Source organism: Akebia trifoliata, chromosome 14, assembly GCF_017979445.1.
Source record: "Akebia trifoliata isolate Shusen 1 chromosome 14, ASM1797944v1, whole genome shotgun sequence".
NCBI classification, from domain to species: Eukaryota; Viridiplantae; Streptophyta; class Magnoliopsida; order Ranunculales; family Lardizabalaceae; genus Akebia; species Akebia trifoliata.
In genome coordinates, this window is record NC_141388.1 from 27040963 (window position 1) to 27059372 (window position 18410).

At 33.9% G+C, this 18410-nt stretch overlaps 1 protein-coding gene and 1 long non-coding RNA gene across 4 annotated transcripts; one reads left to right on the forward strand and one right to left on the reverse strand.

Annotated features, from left to right (window-relative positions):
• The first annotated feature begins 2774 nt into the window (after positions 1-2774).
• LOC147386642 (uncharacterized) lies at positions 2775-10627 on the forward strand. 3 transcript variants are annotated; one of them, XM_086423109.1, is made up of 4 exons: positions 2775-2982; positions 3061-3113; positions 6770-6933; positions 7755-8561. In XM_086423109.1, exons 1-3 carry the CDS (start codon positions 2892-2894, stop codon positions 6890-6892), a joined length of 267 nt encoding a protein of 88 aa, XP_086279235.1. In that variant the 5' UTR covers positions 2775-2891; the 3' UTR covers positions 6893-6933; positions 7755-8561. The 3 variants fall into 3 exon arrangements, with proteins under 3 accessions (XP_086279235.1, XP_086279234.1, XP_086279233.1); XM_086423108.1 differs by lacking the exon at positions 7755-8561 and adding an exon at positions 10318-10627 and having other exon boundaries at positions 2776-2982; XM_086423107.1 differs by lacking the exon at positions 7755-8561 and having other exon boundaries at positions 2777-2982; positions 6770-7089.
• Positions 10628-11217: 590 nt separating this feature from the next.
• Positions 11218-16256, reverse strand: LOC147386643 (uncharacterized). The gene is made up of 4 exons (XR_015171676.1): positions 13368-16256; positions 13141-13265; positions 12035-12177; positions 11218-11423 (listed from the first exon to the last, which is right to left on the reverse strand). It is a non-coding gene; the product is annotated as an uncharacterized LOC147386643 (long non-coding RNA).
• Between the last annotated feature and the right edge of the window lie 2154 nt (positions 16257-18410).

The window sequence follows — 18410 nt, forward strand, 5'->3', positions numbered from 1 at the left end:
ACAAACTCGTGTGGAGAGACATAGGTCGTTGCCTTCGTTCCTTCTCTCTAGGTATCTTCGTCTCCTTCGCAAGCATCTCTAGGTTTCTGAAATTTGTTTATAAGATTTACTTGGGGTGTAACTAATAATACTTGGCCTGCCAATAATACATTTCTTTGGAAATTTTAAAAAAGAATGAGGGCAAATTTGGAAAGAAAAATTTATTCCCTTCCCTTCCCTCCTTGTCTCTCCACTTTTGGAGGGAACAAAATTCTGGATTTTCCCCCCTCTTCCCCCCATTTTTCTTCTCTTCGCTCCTCACTTAACAATCCAAACAATGGAAAAGAAGAGAAATTAGCAAATTTTCTCTTCCCTTCCCTCAATCCAAACAGAGTGTTAAACATGGTTTTTTAACTCGTTCGAGACTGAGAAGTATCGCCCGAGTTAACTGGGTATCGCAGCCTAACGAGACCAACTCACAATGAGTCATGAGACGACCGCGTATCGTGAGATATGCGAGTTGTCTCGGACGATATTTTCGCAAAACTCGGACGATACAAACGAGATATACGAGACATTACAGATTTTACGTTAACTCGTAAGACAAACGAGTTGTATCGGACGAGATTTTGAAAATCTCGTCCGAGTTAACCGAGTTTTTACCGAATATTTTTGAAATTAGTGATGGACCAATGATGCACATTGAATCAACACCGTTAAATTGTGGGCCATTTTCCTAAATTGCGGGCCATTTTCCTAAATCGCAATATAGTATGCTTCTCAACTGCTAATTACTGATGTAATCGGATACTTAGGATCATAAATTACTATGATCCCCTCAATAGTAAGGCAATCAATGGGTCCAAAATCCGATCCATTCAAATTCGATACTTTCAGATTTCGAATGAAGATTTGGGTTTTGAAAATAGTTTGGCTGTCAATGGATCCAAAATCCAATTTGTGCCTATTAGATAACTTCATACATGGATTAAAGATTTGGGTTCCAATAAAAATTAGATTCGATAAGAATTTGATGCAGTAACCTATCGGATGGAATATGGATCAATCGTGTCCCTATCCGATAAAATGTGAGAAAGTAGGTCAATTGTGTTACATAATTGTGAAGTTTCTTTATATTTTATTTTTTGGAATGTTGCTTCTTTGTATTTTATATGTCAAATCATACTTATAATATGATGAAAATCAATTGAAACATATTTGGATCATATTGAGATCGAATAAAAATCAATTCCAATAAGGGTCGATCCAATTTTTATAATACCGATTTTTATCGAATTGAAATTAGTGTTTTAATTGATATTTTTTATGGTAAGTTTGGTACTCTTTAAATATTGTGTTTGGAAAACAAGTGTAGTGCACTTGTGCAATGAAAATGAAACAACGTAACAATGTAAATATTTAATTTAATTATTTTGATATGTATATTATGAATTTTTTTTTAAATTTTATATTATTTTTGGGGTTCATTTCTTAATAGGAATCAATTCTGAATTTTTCCTGAATTTTTCAGATTTTTTAAATCGTTAAAAACCATTGTTTCAATGTTGAATGAGACGACTCGACGAGACAAGACGTATTGTCCGAGTCAACTCGGTATCAGAGGTGAACGAGACGATACGTCTCGTCTCGTTCGACATTGAAACAATGGTTTTTAACCATTTAAAAAATCTGTAAAAATCTGAAAAATTCAGGAAAAATTCAGAATTGATTCCTATTAAGAAATGAACCCCAAAAATAATATAAAATTAAAAAAAAATTCATAATATACATATCAAAATAATTAAATTAAATATTTACATTGTTACGTTGTTTCATTTTCATTGCACAAGTGCACTACACTTGTTTTCCAAACACAATATTTAAAGAGTACCAAACTTATCATCAAAAATATCAATTAAAACACTAATTTCAATTCGATTAAAATCGGTATTATAAAAATTGGATCGGCCCTTATTGGAATTGGTTTTTATTCGATCTCAATATGGTCCTAATATGTTTCAATTGATTTTCATCATATTATAAGTATGATTTGACATATAAAATACAAAGAAGCAACATTCCAAAAAATAAAATACAAAATTATGTAACACAATTGACGTACTTTCTCACATTTTATCGGATAGGGACACGATTGATCCATATTCCATCCGATAGGTTACTGCATCAAATTCTTATCGGATCTAATTTTTATTGGAACCCAAATCTTTAATCCATGTATGAAGTTATCTAATAGGCACAAATTGGATTTTGGATCCATTGACAGCCAAACTATTTTCAAAACCCAAATCTTCAATCGAGATTTGAAATTATCGAATTTGAATGGATCAGATTTTGGACCCATTGATTGCCTTACTATTGAGGGGATCATAGTAATTTATGATCCTAAGTATCCGATTACATCAGTAATTAGCAGTTGAGAAGCATCCTATATTTGCGATTTCGAAAAATGGCCCACAATTTAACGGTGTTGATTCAATGTGCATCATTGGTCCATCACTAATTTCAAAAATATTCGGTAAAACTTGATTAATTCGGACGAGATTTTTAAAATCTCGTCCGATACAACTCATTTGTCTCGCAAGTTAACGTAAAATCAGTAATGTCTCATATATCTCGTTCGTATTGTCCGAATTTTGCGAAAATATCGTCTGAGACGACTCGCATATCTCACGATACGCGGTCGTCTCATGACTCATTGTGAATTGGTCTCGTTAGGCTGAGATACCGAGTTAACTCGGGCGATACGTCTCGGTCTCGGACGAGTTTAAAAACCATACTTAAACCTTAGAAAGTAGTTTGAGAGTCTGAGCGATTTGATTTGGGGCGAATTTCAAAGGTACACAGATCGAAACCCTAAAATTCCCTAATACAGGAAGAAGAAGAAGGAGAAGATGACGCAGAAAGGCGATCAATTCAAAGGGAAACAGAAGAAGAAATCCATTCCTCCCAATCGCCACGGGAAAGCTCCTCTCAATCGCAAAGGTAGATTTTTTAAGTATTTTTTTAAAAAAAAAATTAACAATTTGAAAGTTCTCTCTGTAAAACTGGATTGATTTGCAGGAAAGAGATTCATTAAGCCCTCAAAGATCACTAAGGAAATGGATGTCGACCGTGTAAGCTCCTCTCTGTCTCTCTTATTCTTGGATGAATTTTGTGCTTGATATCGGAGTTCTTTAGTTCGTTGTGTTTGGACTTTGGTGATTTAGTTTATGTTCTAAAACCCTTTCTTAACTTTCCATCAAAATTATCCAATATGAGATGGCTGATAATACTAGGATTTCCACTTTAAAGGTTAAAATCTAGCTTCTTGATTTGTATATGAAGATGTTGTCTACCACAGATACTTGTTGACTCGAAAGGTTTGACAAACTCCCATGGTTTCAGAACTTGGCTAGCGTCTTGTCTCGACCATGGACGAGATCGAGTTGTCTCAGACTATTCAACTCGTTTCCCATGAGAGAAACCTTTTAACTCGGTTAATAATGATTGAAGAAAGAAGTGTTGGATCAGGATTCTTCATGTATGTAAGAAAGTTGGAACTTTAAATCAATATATGATGTTGGGGCTGTAATTAATAAGCCTCTTTTGGACAAAGACAATGTGTTTTGGTCACCTCCATTGGTATCTATGGTTTCATGGATACTAAGTGGTACCTTTCTAACTCTTAGACCATGTGAAGACTTATAGATGGTTATTGATAGGAATGGTTCTTTAACCATTTCTCATATTAGAACTGTACTTATTAGAACTGTACTTATGTATACTTTTCTGGTGAACTATATTTTCACTTTTTTTTTTTGTTAGTTCCTTAAATATAGAAGAAAAAAAATCTTCTGTTTTGTTAGACAATCACTTCATTTTTAAGGGAAACTGTAGTTGTGTGTGATGTATATTAGCCATATCTCTACATAATCTAGGTGGCATAGTTTCTGAAGAACAATGACTTCAATGTTTGGGTCATGTGTCACTTTGGGTCATTTGGCTTCTAATAACAGGGGAGTGATTTGTGCGGTAGGTTAGTTTAATAAAGGGTGTTATTTTGTGTGTCCGTTGTCAGTTGGGCAAGAGTAATAAATTATCTTTTCTTCTGAATGAAAATAGACGGATTGGAATACTTTGGGAGGTTCATAGTGATATTTGGTTTCTGTTTACTTCTTTTTTCTTTTGTTGTTTTCAATAATCTTGGTTTTATCCAATGAAAAATAAGTCTTGACCTTTCCCGATTTTTCTTTCTTTCCAAAGATGGTGGAAAGTGAATTTCATAGCAAGATTAAAATTTTCTTATTTGATGATGGTTTGGAATTCTCTAAGAAGGATTTATTTGGAGCATTTAAAAAATAGTGGAATTATCACATGGTTTTCATTTCACACAGTCCAAAATGGAAGATGAAAGAGGAAGGTATAGATATAACACTTAGATAGGTTTACCCTTTCCCTTTACAATCAATCTCCTGGTTATTATGTATTGAATCTTTATCTACAAGCATGTAAATTTCCAATTTTCTGGAACTGATATAAATTTACTCGTAAGAGCCATCCTTTTGGTTTTATTGGCTACGTTGTGAATCTCAAGGGTTGTCATGTCATTGACTTCTATCATTTACTGAGCATGTGTACATCATTCCTCATCTCATATTTGGTGAAGAAGTTTTCCCCTATTTTGTGGAATTGTCTACCTTGATATCTTTGGATGATTTGGTTTCATAATCTAGATTCTTCCGAATAGCTCTCGTTTTTAGCACCTTCTACTGAAGTGGCATTACCATTTGATTTTCTGATATGGGCGTTGATGTGTTCTTTTGATGTATGTTTTGACTTTTTTACATTTCCAAATGATGAAGAGAAAGGAAGGGAGATTATCATTTGAGGAAGAAAAGAGAGAAGTAAAGAGAGGAGAGGACATCTAGAATAGAGATTGTGCTATTAAATATCTCCTTTCTCTGTCAAAACACCGTTTATATGTTATAAAATAGAATAGGAGGATGAGAAGACACACATGGCTATTGGCATGCATGGCTTGGACATGTTTCATGGCATGGATGTGCATGGCAATTTGGACTTGCATAATGCTGTGAATCGTGGTGCAAGGTCTTACTGTATGTTTGATAGAGCCATGTCTTAAGTCCTTTTTGCAATTAGTACTGGATTAATGCTTTTATTTTTCCTATCCAAAAAATAACTTAAATTAAGCATGTCTAGTAGATTTATAGTAACCACAATAGGGAATAAAACATGGGCCGATTAGTTGCACACCATTTATTGTTGGTTGCACACCAAATTTAAAAAAAAAAAAATCCTTTTTTTGATTTTGACTTTTTATTTTTATAATCTTTGTTATAACCTATAGGTTGCAGTTCAATACGTAATCTTCTAGGGTTTAAAATTTATTCATCTTCACAGTTTTGTATTTTTATAATCTTTGTTATAACCTATAGGTTGTAGTTCAATACGTAATCTTCTAGGGTTTAAAATTTATTCATCTTCGCAGTTTTGTATTCTTTGCTCTTGTTGTACTTTGCTTGTAATCTATTTTACTCATGATTGATTTTGCATGTGTTCTCTTCGGGTCCAATCTAAGGTTTTTTTTTCCAATCTCTCTTTAGATTTTGTTTAGAAATTAATATGAATCTATGTTTGAATCTCATCTCTTGGATTTCCATGATTTGTTATCCAATCGAAGTGTCGATAAATATATGTTTACATTTGCTTCTGTATTTTAGAATGATTGTGTTTATGTATACTCTTTTACAATTGTTCTTCTTTTAAATAGAACGAATCATAGACACTGATTTTTAAATATAAAACAAAGAAAAAGAAGCACGGTCATTTTTGCTGTATTGCTGATTTTCTTTAGTTGAATCTTTCTGAAGAAAAAAAATTATAAAAAAAGGAGTTACAACGTCTTTTTAGTTATTTTTGGAGTAGTCATCCAAATGGAGTGCAGAGGAGAATTTTTAAGTGATGGAGTGCAATTGGTAATGGGTGGTGGTGTGCAACTAGTCGATCCCATAAAATAAAGCCGTTGAAATGGTTTGGGAATGTACAATGAAGACCAATAATAGCTCCAATTAGAAGCAAAGTGCAAGTTGAACGTTCTAGAAAAAGACTCTTTTGAGCTATTCTTCCCTCGGCTATTGCTTGGGGGGTGTGGAACGAGAGAAATAACAGGGTATTTAATAATAAGTCAAGAAGCCCTTACGGCAGTTTCTTGGAGATCTTGGGCTTATTGTATCTTTGGTCAAATCAGAACATAGACTTTGCGGGGGTTACTTTTGATGACTTTCTTTTTAGATGGAAGTCTTTATTTAATCATTGACGTCTTTTCTTTCTTTTTTGTAACTCTTCGAGAGGCCCTTTGTACTTTCTTCTCCCTTTTTCAATATATTATACTTATCAAAAAAGAAATGTATGAAGAAGTTAAAAAGGACATGAATTGAGGTAGTGAGAGCAGATTTGGACACATTTAAATAACAAAAGATGTGGCTTTAAATTTGATTGAATGGAGGAACATGATTTGTTCAGTCGGCCCCAAGTGAAATTGGTGGTGGCATTCACAAATAAGTCTAATAATATCATCATTGAGGAGTGCGAGTTAAAAATCTAATAGATATGAACATGCATGCTTTGCGGACTCCAATATTTGGGATAAGTCATAGATGATGATGATGATTCATAAAAAAAATGCTGACATCAAATCCCCTTATTGCACATTGGAATTTTGTTTATTTGGTGTAGTGATAACTTATCATTTTCTCTGCAATGAATTCAGGAATTGAGCAAGTTCATTAACCATTGCAATGAAGTGAAAGCCGCTACTGTTGCTAACAAGGATGGTGGCCAGCTAAGTATTGTAAAACCACAAACGGAGTCGACAAGTGGCTCAAAGAAATAGAATCTACTGTTCAACAATGGCTGATGTAAATTACTCTCTAGGTGAGTCATCTGTGAAGGTAGAAATGAGTTTCTCTTTGCCTTTAATTTCCAAGTACACTTCTCTTTTGATATCTATGTTATTTCTGCCAGTTGAAGAAATGCCAATGTTTCTGACATTTTAGAATTTGAATTGAAGTGCGATAGTTGTTCGTGAAATTTGATTATTTTATCTGTTGCTCAATTATCTTGTTTTTGGTAACAACAAAGAAATTTACAATTAAAAACAATGTTAAAATGGAAGTTCATCCTGGTTCCTGACTTACCTTATTTGTTTTAAGTGTCTCTTTAAGGCTTTGTTTGAATGCAGAAATAACTTTCAAGTCTAGTAGAATTATTCATCTCTAATTGGGATGTCTTTTTCAAAGTTGATGTACTTATTCCTTGAACACTTATGTCGGAACAAAATGTGTGCAAATGCCATAATTTCCTCAAAGTTAAACCATCTGTTCGATTCAGTAGTCGATACTCTAATGATTCATAATATTTTGATTGTTGGAGCCTTTTGACATCTGGTTGATGGTGAATCCCAAAAGTTTTTGTTTCAGAGAAATAGATCTATATGCCCCCTAAGTTCAAAACCTTTTGAACCTGAAGACATCTCTTGTAAAAAGTTAGGTCCTTTTGTACAATTCCATCCAAAATTCTTTACTGTATAAAATTGGAGAAATTGAAGTTATCGGAGGAAAATATTTTCTAATATGTTGTATGTGTGTGTGTGTGTGAATAATTAGTATTTTTATGCTTTAATCATACCTTTTATTGGATCTGCACAATGAAAATCGGCTTGATTTGTGATTTTTATATTTTGCATTCAAGAACAGGAAGCAAAAGGAATCATTACATAGATGAAATGTGATAAACGCAATTTTTGAAAAGTTTAGAACCAAAAGAAAATGTTGGGCTTGTAACCCCATCCATGGGTATGTTCATTAAATTGAGGTTGAAAAATGCTCTAATCTAATGTCTCATCAAACAAAATTTTTCTATGTTGGTAACACAAAAAGATGGTCTAGGTTTTTTATTAAAAGGAGAATCTTTAATTTGTAACCATATTTTTGGGGTTTTACCCTAAAAGATTATTTAATTTATTCATATTTTGGAATCTAATTTACAGATGCTTTGTTACATTCTGAAATTGTTTTGCATTGCAAATTATTTGCATGAACCTCTTAAACCCTTTACAAATTTCATTAAATAGTTTGCAGTCAAAAAAGTGCTGCAAATAATTTGCATGGTATCAAGCAGGGCCTTCATTCCAAAACATTTGCAATGCAGTCATCTGTTTGTAATGTACCAAGCTTGGCCTAAAGGAAAAGAGTAGTGCTGGAGTGACTCAAGCAGGGCCTTCATTGCATTGAATACTCATGAACTTTCTCAAAAGCTTGGCTAATGAGTTTGAGCGTTGAGTGTTTTCACAATTTGGACATCGCAACAAGAAAGATTGAATGATGTCAATGATAATCTGATGCTCTTTGTACGCTCCTTGATATGTCAGTGCATAGAATTATAGAACTTATTCCTTGAGAATCTCGAAGAAAAGATCTATGGTGCTATGTCAAGGAGCTACGTTTTAGGGCTTCTTATTATCACGACTCAGTAAGAAATCGGATCAAGAATAACACCGTATTAGTTAATCAAAGAACATAATCTTATACACAATCAATAGATAAATGTTTAGTAGAGAATAACACATCCTAAAAACCAAAAAATTGAATCAATTAGATGATCCAAGAAGATGACTAGCCTCTCCATCAAACAAACTGTTGAGATGCTATAGAAATGCAAAATCCTATACACAATCAAGTGGATAATGTTTAGTAGAGAATGGCACATCCTTAATGCCAAAAATCAAACCAATTAGATGATCCAAAGAAAATGACTAGCCTCACCTTCAAGCAAACTGTTGAGATGCTATAGATTTCTAAGAACAATATATCGTTAGAAAAATTAATAATCTCTAGAAACATGCATTTTTCCTCTTTTCTCAACCATATGTTTGATGGACAGTCTCTATGGTTGAGGTTCGAAAAGTTATTTTCCCTTATGATCAATAAGTTGCAGAGATGGTGATGAGTTAAAAAGCAAGTGGCTAACATTTAAGAGTTGTGCTGGGTGCTGGGGTGACATGACGGGGCACGAAAAAGCATCTATGGTTAAATGCTGGCCATCACATCATTTGTGTCACCCTCTGTGTCCCCATTTGTGTCACTCTAGCATTAGTGAACATTTAATTCAACACTAATGCTGGGGTGACACAATTTACTGTAATTCTCACAATTGTGACGTGGAGTTGTGCACATAACTATATATGTGTTTCCTCACAATACGAGTAAAAAACCAATCTATGGTTATGTGCGTACCACCACGTCAGAATTGTGAGAATCACAATAAATCCTGTGTCACCCCAGATGACTCTTAATTCCCCCACCTCATGTAAACATGAATAATTAATGGAAAATGTTGAAGTAACATTGAAACTGACGTAGTTTCACACATTGCTGATGTGGATGAGTATAGAATCATAAATGCTTTTCATCAAGATACAAGTGAGAAATGTCTATGATTCTCGGCACACCAAGGTGTGAAACAATGTCACTGCAGCAGGGCACGTAGTTAAATTAAAAAAAAAATCGAAGAAAGAGTCATGATAATCTATCTGATTACACCAAGTGAACACACTCAGTGGGTAGTCAGATTATCACTATTCTATCTTAAAAACTAAAGCAATAATTGAATATTATTTTAAATGAACGACAAATCTTCACATCATCATGTGACAAATCTAACTACACCATGTGACACGGTCGACGTGGGTAGTCAGATCATCACTATTCTTTCTTAAAAACTGGAGCAACAATTGAACAATATCACCACATGAAAAATGAAGAGAGTATTGAACCTTATTTTAAAGAGTCATGATAATCTGGCTACACCATGTGACACACAGTCGACGTGGGTAGTCTGATTATCACAATTTTTTTCTTAAAAACTGGAGCAACAATTGAACAATATCACCATGTGAAAAATGAAGAGAGTATTGAACCTTATCCTCTTTGGATGCGGGTCTATAAAATGCCATCGAAACTGTAATCAGCTTGTGTGCTTGAGAGAAAGAGAGAGAGAGATAGATGGAGATGAAGGCATCGTTTGTAATATTGGTGTTGGTTGCGATGATGATGGCTGGTGTCGGTACTACTGTGGAGGCTAGGCTTAACCTTTTGCCATTTTTTGACTCCATCATGACCACTGAAACGTCTAATGATGGTATATTGTTGTTAAGTACTTAATATTATGTCTTATAGTTCTCTTAATTAATTTGCAAAGCAAACCTAATTAATATATGTTGTTCATCTCTGTGTACACGCGTTGTGGGCATATATGCAGTTTGGGGGTCTTCGGAACCATCACCATGCTGTGACTCCTGCGGATGTTCAGAAACTTTCCCTCCTCACTGCGTGTGTTTAGACATTACTACATCGTGTCATTCAACCTGCAAATCATGTGCGTGCACCAAATCCATCCCACCTCAGTGTCATTGCAACGATTACCATGACTTTTGTTTTAATAAATGCAGCAACAAGGCTCAACCTGAAGCCTAATTAAGAGAGGCTGCCTCATGCAACTGTTTGATGATGCAATCATCATTGCTTCTGTTGTTGTTTGGAAATAAATCTGTAGGTATAGATATATATATATATATATTATATATATATATATATATATATATATTATATATGTATGCACTGCAGACTTTAATTTCTACTAGGAAGAATAAGTAGTGTTTGATGTAATGTTATATATATATATATATATATATATATATATATATATATATATATATATATATGTATGCACTGCAGACTTTAATTTCTACTAGGAAGAATAAGTAGTGTTTGACGTAATGTTAATCATCGTTGCTTTGCTTCTGTTGTTTGAAAATAAACTGATGTAGGTATGTATGTACTGCAGACTCGTGATAAAGAGTAGCTAGGGATCCAGTCAGATGTCCCACTATGTGAAAAAAGGGTTATATTTGACTGTCTAAATCCATCAAATTTTACAAAATTTGAGTTGACGGCTTGCAGCTGTCAAATTAAAAGTTAAATTCACTGCTGAAAACTGACATAAATTCACCAAAATACAACTGCTCTACACAGTCCAATTAGAATTTCACCTGGGAAAAAATAAAAATAAATTAAAACTGTTATTTGCACCCTAACTTCTACTTCTTACATCCCATTTCTTAAATTATTTACCACCCTAAATAAAGATTAAAACACACCATCAAACATTGCAAAAGTATGGCTCAAGTTATTTCCTCAAACCTTACAAAGCATTATAACACATTCAAACTACTTCAACAGTTGTCTACAACTAAGATTAGACTCAGATAAAGTCCTAATTCTAACAAATAGAAATCTAGAGAGAGAGAGAGAGAGAGAGAGAGAGAGTTTCAATTGGCACCCCAACTTCGTGGTTGCTTCGATCATCTGAAATTCACATTACACACTCTAGTTAGTAACTCAATGAAGTATTTGAGAGACAAACCATAGGTAATGACTGGCACCTGAGATCCACATTACACACCCTAATGTTAATGCTGATTCCTAATTTTATTGTCTAATGCCAATGCATTTGCCTAATGTCATTCCCTAAATCCTAAGGAAATAGGAAAGAAACAGAAATAAGGAAAGACAAAAATTAACTCCCAAAGAATTCAGTACTTCAACACACTTACACAATAACATTCACAACTACTTCAACACCTACAATTTGTGAGTCTAAGGTCTCCTCAAAATACAAATTTGAACTTGAATAATAACTTCTTTATACTAGAAGGTATGAAGAAAAATGATTCTTCTCTTGTTTTGTCACCCATTAAAGTTACTCCCCTACACATCAGGGTTAGAGATAGATCTCAAAAAAAATATCTTGATGTGGCCTAGTATGGGAAGTAACTTGGTAGTTCTCTTGAATTTAAAACTTAAAGATAGAAAAGTCCTAATGAAACAGTTATGGGGGGTCCCAAACCTACTCAAGTCAGAATCTGCAGAAACCATTCATTGATTGATAAATCGATCACCATGTGCTAAGCCATTACCTCTCTTGGTTGAATCATAGAAGGTATATGCTCAAAGTCGTCAACAGATTCACTATAAGGTTTCCTCGCTGAGCTTTCTCTAGATGTTACCTAACCAACCCCAAATATTGATGAAATGGCTCAATATCTTCCAGTTGAATTACCTGTTAATAGATAATAACCAAATGAAATTTGTACTCCATACGTTTTCTATTTTCAAATGTTTTCCATCAGAATGCTACAACTATTCAAGGGGCATTTGTAATTTGTATGAAACCAAATTAAGAAATTAACTGAAATAAAATAAGGACAATTTCTATTAATTCATTTTGCAACTTTAGAAGTTCCAAATGAAGTGATTTGTAAATTGAAGTCATCAATCGAAGTATTTGTTTAATGAGAAATAGGATGCAAAAAAGAAAAGATAAAAAGATAATGATGTAATCCCCACTGAGAAATGAAGTCATTAGGATCTCATTCCTTGACCCACTCCCAATCCCTGCAAATAATAACAATGTTGCCGAAGTAGGAAATTTTCCAAACTAAATTAATGTATATCTTTCTCCTAATATAACAAATAAAAATGTGCTTTGGCAAGGTTCATTTCTTCAAACAACTCAAGTAAACTAATTTTGAGTCCAAATCTTCAAAAGAAATCATAGGGAATCTAGTTTCCAACTTAGAGGTTATGCTCATATATTTGCAGCTGGTAAGTAAAGATTGTATACTTGCTGTCGAACCAACACCCTACCAGGAATATAGCATAAACCCCATGTAAGTTAATATCATACTACTTTAGTGACAGCTTGCTGGCTGGGGGAAATAATAATGCTATAAAAGAGAATGTTTCTATAGTTCAACATGAACCAACAAAAGGAAAAGGACAATAGTATAAGTGCAATGCAAAATCCTTAATGCACATACATACAAGTCTAGTTTCCAACAAATTTTTTTAGCCGTATTAAGAAACTCTTTTTATGAATTTCTTGAAGGAGGTAGCATGAATGCAGAGAATATAAGGAACATAGGTTTACCGGATGATATTGATTTGTCATTAGTTGAAACCCAAATATTAAACAAAATACAGAATTGGAGAAGATAGACAATAATAGGATGAACAAACATACCTTGTCTGACATAACTCCTTTTGCAACACACTTGGCAAGATTTGCTCGAGATTTTTGACCCCTTTCAGATGTGGTTAGCTTTTCAACATCCACACCATGCTTTCAATGGCTGAGGTTACAAAATCCTGTTATGAAATATAATGTTATTCAAATGTGACTACACTAAACCGTTTTAACAGTTATAATTACCATTACGTCTTTGGCTTCGATGAAATAGTTGCAGATACCTTTAAAGATCTCAATTGCTGCATTGCAATCAATAAAATTTGGATGCGAAGTGTTTATATAATCCATCTGGATGATTAATATAGTAATTTCATCAGCATAAGACCCAAACAGTGGCATAATAGTCACAAATTCCTCATTTTCAAATAAGGTTACAAGACCAAATAACAAACATATTTGAACTTAAGATCATCGAATTCATTTTTTTATCGGTAATTTCATATTTAGATTAAAAATAAAAAGGAAATATGCAATAAAGAGACAAATGGTGTTGGTTGGCCATTCCAGGATATGCGAGTAAGGATAGGATGGGATCTGCTGCAAGATTGATTTTGGAAAAAGGTTTAAGAATGTGTTACTTGGTCATTCCTGGATTATATGCTGGGAAAGATAGGCTTTGATGCAAAATGTAGCAAATGGGTCTAAGTATGTGAGGCGACTCTTCTTTTCGTTTTTGGTGAAAGTGTCTTTGATAATTTTCTTCAAAAGCTCCACAAGGTTAATGCAATGGGATCCGCAATCATGCTTCTAGTTTATAGTTATGTTAGAAATTCTGAGAGTAATGACCTCCAAAGTGAATCGTTGATAAAGGGGTTCAAGTTTGAGAAAAGGTACACAATTATTTCCACCGAGGCAATGTCGGAGAAATTGAATACTTTGACAAATCTGCTATGATGTTTAAAAAGGGCTTCTAATCTTTATATCAGTTCGAATAAGGTTCTGATCTTCGAGGTTGGGGATGTTGCTAAGGGGTGCAAGATAATTAAACCACCTACTTCTTATATAGACCCTCTGTTGGGTGCTGGATAAAAAGTGAAGGCAAATTGAGGTCCTCTTATTAAGTTCTTGAGAAGAATGGTTTCTTTAAAATAAAATAAAAAAACAGAAGTATTTATCTAAAAGTGGGAAAATTATACTTGTAAAAAAAAAAATTTCTCGAGCCTACGCATATATTTATATGGGGATATGACGAAAATAATAACTTCATCTGGTTTAGGGGACAAAATCTGTGACCCAAAATAGGGAGGTGCACTCAATTTGAGACACTTTTTAAGGAAATGAATAATGCACTTCTTGGAAAATGGTTGAGAAAATATAGTGAAAAGAAAAAAGAAAGCCTATAGAAGAGAGTGCTTAATTGCAAATTTAATTTTAGTGGCCATGGATTGTATTTGACCTTTTTATTCTTCACCTATGTGAGAGGGGGTATGGAAAGGGATTGTGACACATTTAAACTAGAAAACGTGAAAATCACTTCAATAAGGTCTGCACGCACCCGTGCGCGCGCTCGTGCGCACACACGTGTAGTGATATTAGGACCTCAAATGTCAAGCACACAATTAGAAAATCAAGATTAAATTGGCGAAACCAGATATAAGAAAAGAAAACATACCCGTGTCAAGGATGGAGTGAAACTAGCAAGATAAAATTAATTATTCAAAACCTCATTTGACAGTAATCTGTTATTAAATTAATGTATCAATTAATTCCAAATCACCTAACAAAAAACACAAAGTTCCGAATAGATATAAGACAACGGCGAAAACATGAAAAAAGAACGCTAGGGTTTTATACTTTCTTTTGATTTAAATTCAATAAAATCTAACATAAAGAAATATAGATTTACAAAGAATGGGACATATTTCAATGGTTCTACCACATTATAGTGGGATCAAGAACGAATTGACTAAGAACAGTTCTATGGGTCTCACCCAATCATAAGGTGGGGAGGTTTCCAATTGTATACATGATGGGTGTAGCAATGATGACGTAGAAAGAAAATGTAGCAAAATGAACCACAAACAAAACTTTATTTAGTTATCTGTGTTCTTGTTTATTGGGTCTCTACGGTTTTCATGTTGAACATAATTATGTTACTTTAAGATTTTGATAAAAAAATTAGCATTGCTAAACCCCATCAAACCTATTTTCAGACAAAGAAAATAATAAAACAAAACAAGAAGTAATAACAAGCTAGTGAACAAAAACATCACCCCTCCTTAATCAAATGGTATCATGTGTCAACTGTTCAAACAATTATCAAAAAATTATTGCACAGAAATAAACATTTCATACATCTAGTCCATGTGCCCTAGGCCTTAGAGCTTCTAATTTCATAGTGAGCTATTTCAAACTGATCAGAAACATTGAATTGCTTCACTCTTCAAAGAAATATAGTAACCAAAACAAACTACAAAGCTTAAAAAACAAAAAAATAGTAACCAAAACCCAATACTTACTCTTCAAAGAAACAAATCATGGTAATCAAGTGGAGAACATCATAATCAAGTAGAGATATTTTAATCTAATTCTAAATAAGATAGTTCTCCTCGATCTCATCAACAAAGACTGGAAACAAACTACTTCAATCTTTAGTGGATTAATGGAAGAACAAAAGTCCTAGTAATATTAAAACACTCAGATCTATAAAATCATTAGGATCTATAATCAAATGTTTATCTGTTCTTAGATTTTTCTTCATGAAGCAAAATTAACACATTTGAAAAATAGAAAATCAAAATTAATATATTTTATAGAATAAAAAATCCTAGATTTCATCTTCAACAATTTGAATAGTGTTATGGATCCACCAATTAGAGAGAGAGGGAAGAGAAATCAACAGAGAAATTTCAAGAGGTTAATGGCTTCTTCTTCTATCTATCGTTCTAATGTTGAGTGATTGAGAGATCACTTCGATGGATCACAAAGAGAGAAAGAGAGAGAGAGAGAGAGAGAGAGAGAGAGAGAGAGTCGCAAACTTGCAATCGCAGAAGTGAATGAGAGTCACAATTGCAGTAGAAACAATGGGGAAAGAAAAATTTGTGATCCAGTGGCCACGGAATTTAGGCTCTAAAATTCGTTAGGCCAGGCCTAACAAATTTTTTTGTCAATTTTCCTAACCAAGGTCTGGTCAAGTGGTACCCCATTTTATGTCACTTGGCATTTTTGATCATTCACTAACATTATGGATATGTCGGTGCATCCAATGATTATCGCCTACAAGTTATCAAACGCATTCATACGGTCAGTGGGACCCTAAAAATGCCACATGGCATAAAATGGAGTGCCTGGCTTGACCTTGGTTAGGAAAGGTACACCTAAATAGATCCCTACTCTGTGATAAAATGACACACTAAACCAAAGGTGATTGTGTGGCTAAAGTTGAAAGTGCAAAGAACCACGATCTTTTTCTTCGAGATACACAAGAAAAAAGATCTATGATTATGTGCACCTGCCACGTCAGTCACATACTGACCACGTACAGTTTCGCACATCATTTTATCATTAGTCTAGTTTACTTGAGTCGTGCTATACTGCCAGTGTTGGAGATTGCGTTCAACACTGAGCAGACGTGGCAGTGCACAAATAACCATAGATATGTTTTCTTCGAGATGCAAATTAAAAATCAACGGTTGGATAGTCCAACTCAGTATTGAACGCAGTGTCCAACGTAGGCACTCCATCACTTTCCATTTTACTTTCTACTAATTAATTAGATCGAGTTGTAAACCAGTTTGTGGCATGGTTTTAAAACTCGTTCGAGACCGAGACGTATCGCCTGAGTTAACTCGGTATTGAAACTGAATGAGACCAACTCACAAACTCATTTTTTGACCGAGATTTAGGACTCACATTCAATTTTTTGATTTGTCTCACGAGATGTCTCAAACGTATCAAAAAACTCGTCCGAGACGACTCGGTATCGGGCATGGATGAGATGAGACGCGAAATCGAATTTTAAAACCATGGTTTGTGGTGTGATTCGTAACTGGATTTGTGAATCCCATTAGAGTTGTGGTGGAGTGACCTCAAGATTGACCTCATTTATACTTTACTGATGTGGTACTGTGCACAGATTCACATATGCTTTTCACTCGTATATCGATGAAAAGCATTTATGATCTGTACATATCTCCATGTCAGCAAAGTGTGAATTGAGGTCACTCCAACATTGTTCATTTAAAAATTTCAAAATAAATGATGTTAACCCGATATCCAACAAGATTAGGTGGAAGGTAAAATAATAAGAGAGATTTATCCAGCAGACCGATTTGTTGCAATTTTATTACAAAAACTCCCCTACTTCATCAATTTTGTTACTGAACCAACCTTACTTTATGAATGAGGTTAACATGACTAACATGGTAAGATTTCAGATCTTACTAAGGTTCATTGGGCCCACATGGATTATTAAATTGGCAATCCAACACCACAGTCTTCTAGATTTCATGGAAAGACACATATTCAAAAGAAAAAAATTCGAAACATTGATAACCTTGTGGCATTAGATCATGTTTTTGGATGCCACAAATTGATGAGATTACAATCCGCTCTAAGGTATGTTAATAACAGATTAACTACATAAATTCCACTTTTATAACTTGGGTCCCCACTCCAAGGTTTGCTGGAAACAAACTTTATAAAGTAAGTTTAGTGGATAACTAGCTTCATAAAGTAGGTTCTCTTGGAGTTATCAGAATTCCAAGGGAGTTTTTGTAATAAAAATGCTACAATTAGGTCTCCCGAGTTCTAAAATATTTACTCAAAAGTTCCATGCTAGAAAACTTAGACTTTTTAAGACCAAATTTTTCCTTTAAAAAATGGTTTGAATCTCAATCAAGATGCTTGAAGAGAGAGTGTGATAGTAGCATAAAATCAACATATTTTATAGTCAAGGACAATATAAACTGTCATTTTCTATGAACGATGCATACATGTAGCATACAAGTAGGATATGGATGACTAGCACCCAATGAACCTAGAGATTTGTTATTCAACATATTGATCCCCAATGGGGGAATTATAATCTTTCCTAATTTAAATTGTGAGTTCATATGTTTCCTTTTTTGTTAAGAGTTTGAATTGTATATCCAGGGACGGGGATTGAAACCAAGTCTTACATCTCAAATATTGTCACATAAATCTCTCATTAAAAGAAAGAATCTTGTCCCTAGGTGTATATGATCCAAAATCTTGTTATTTTCTTCATAAAATGTCCATGTAAAGTTTAATCACATTCCAATTGATCATGTGAGAAAAAAAGA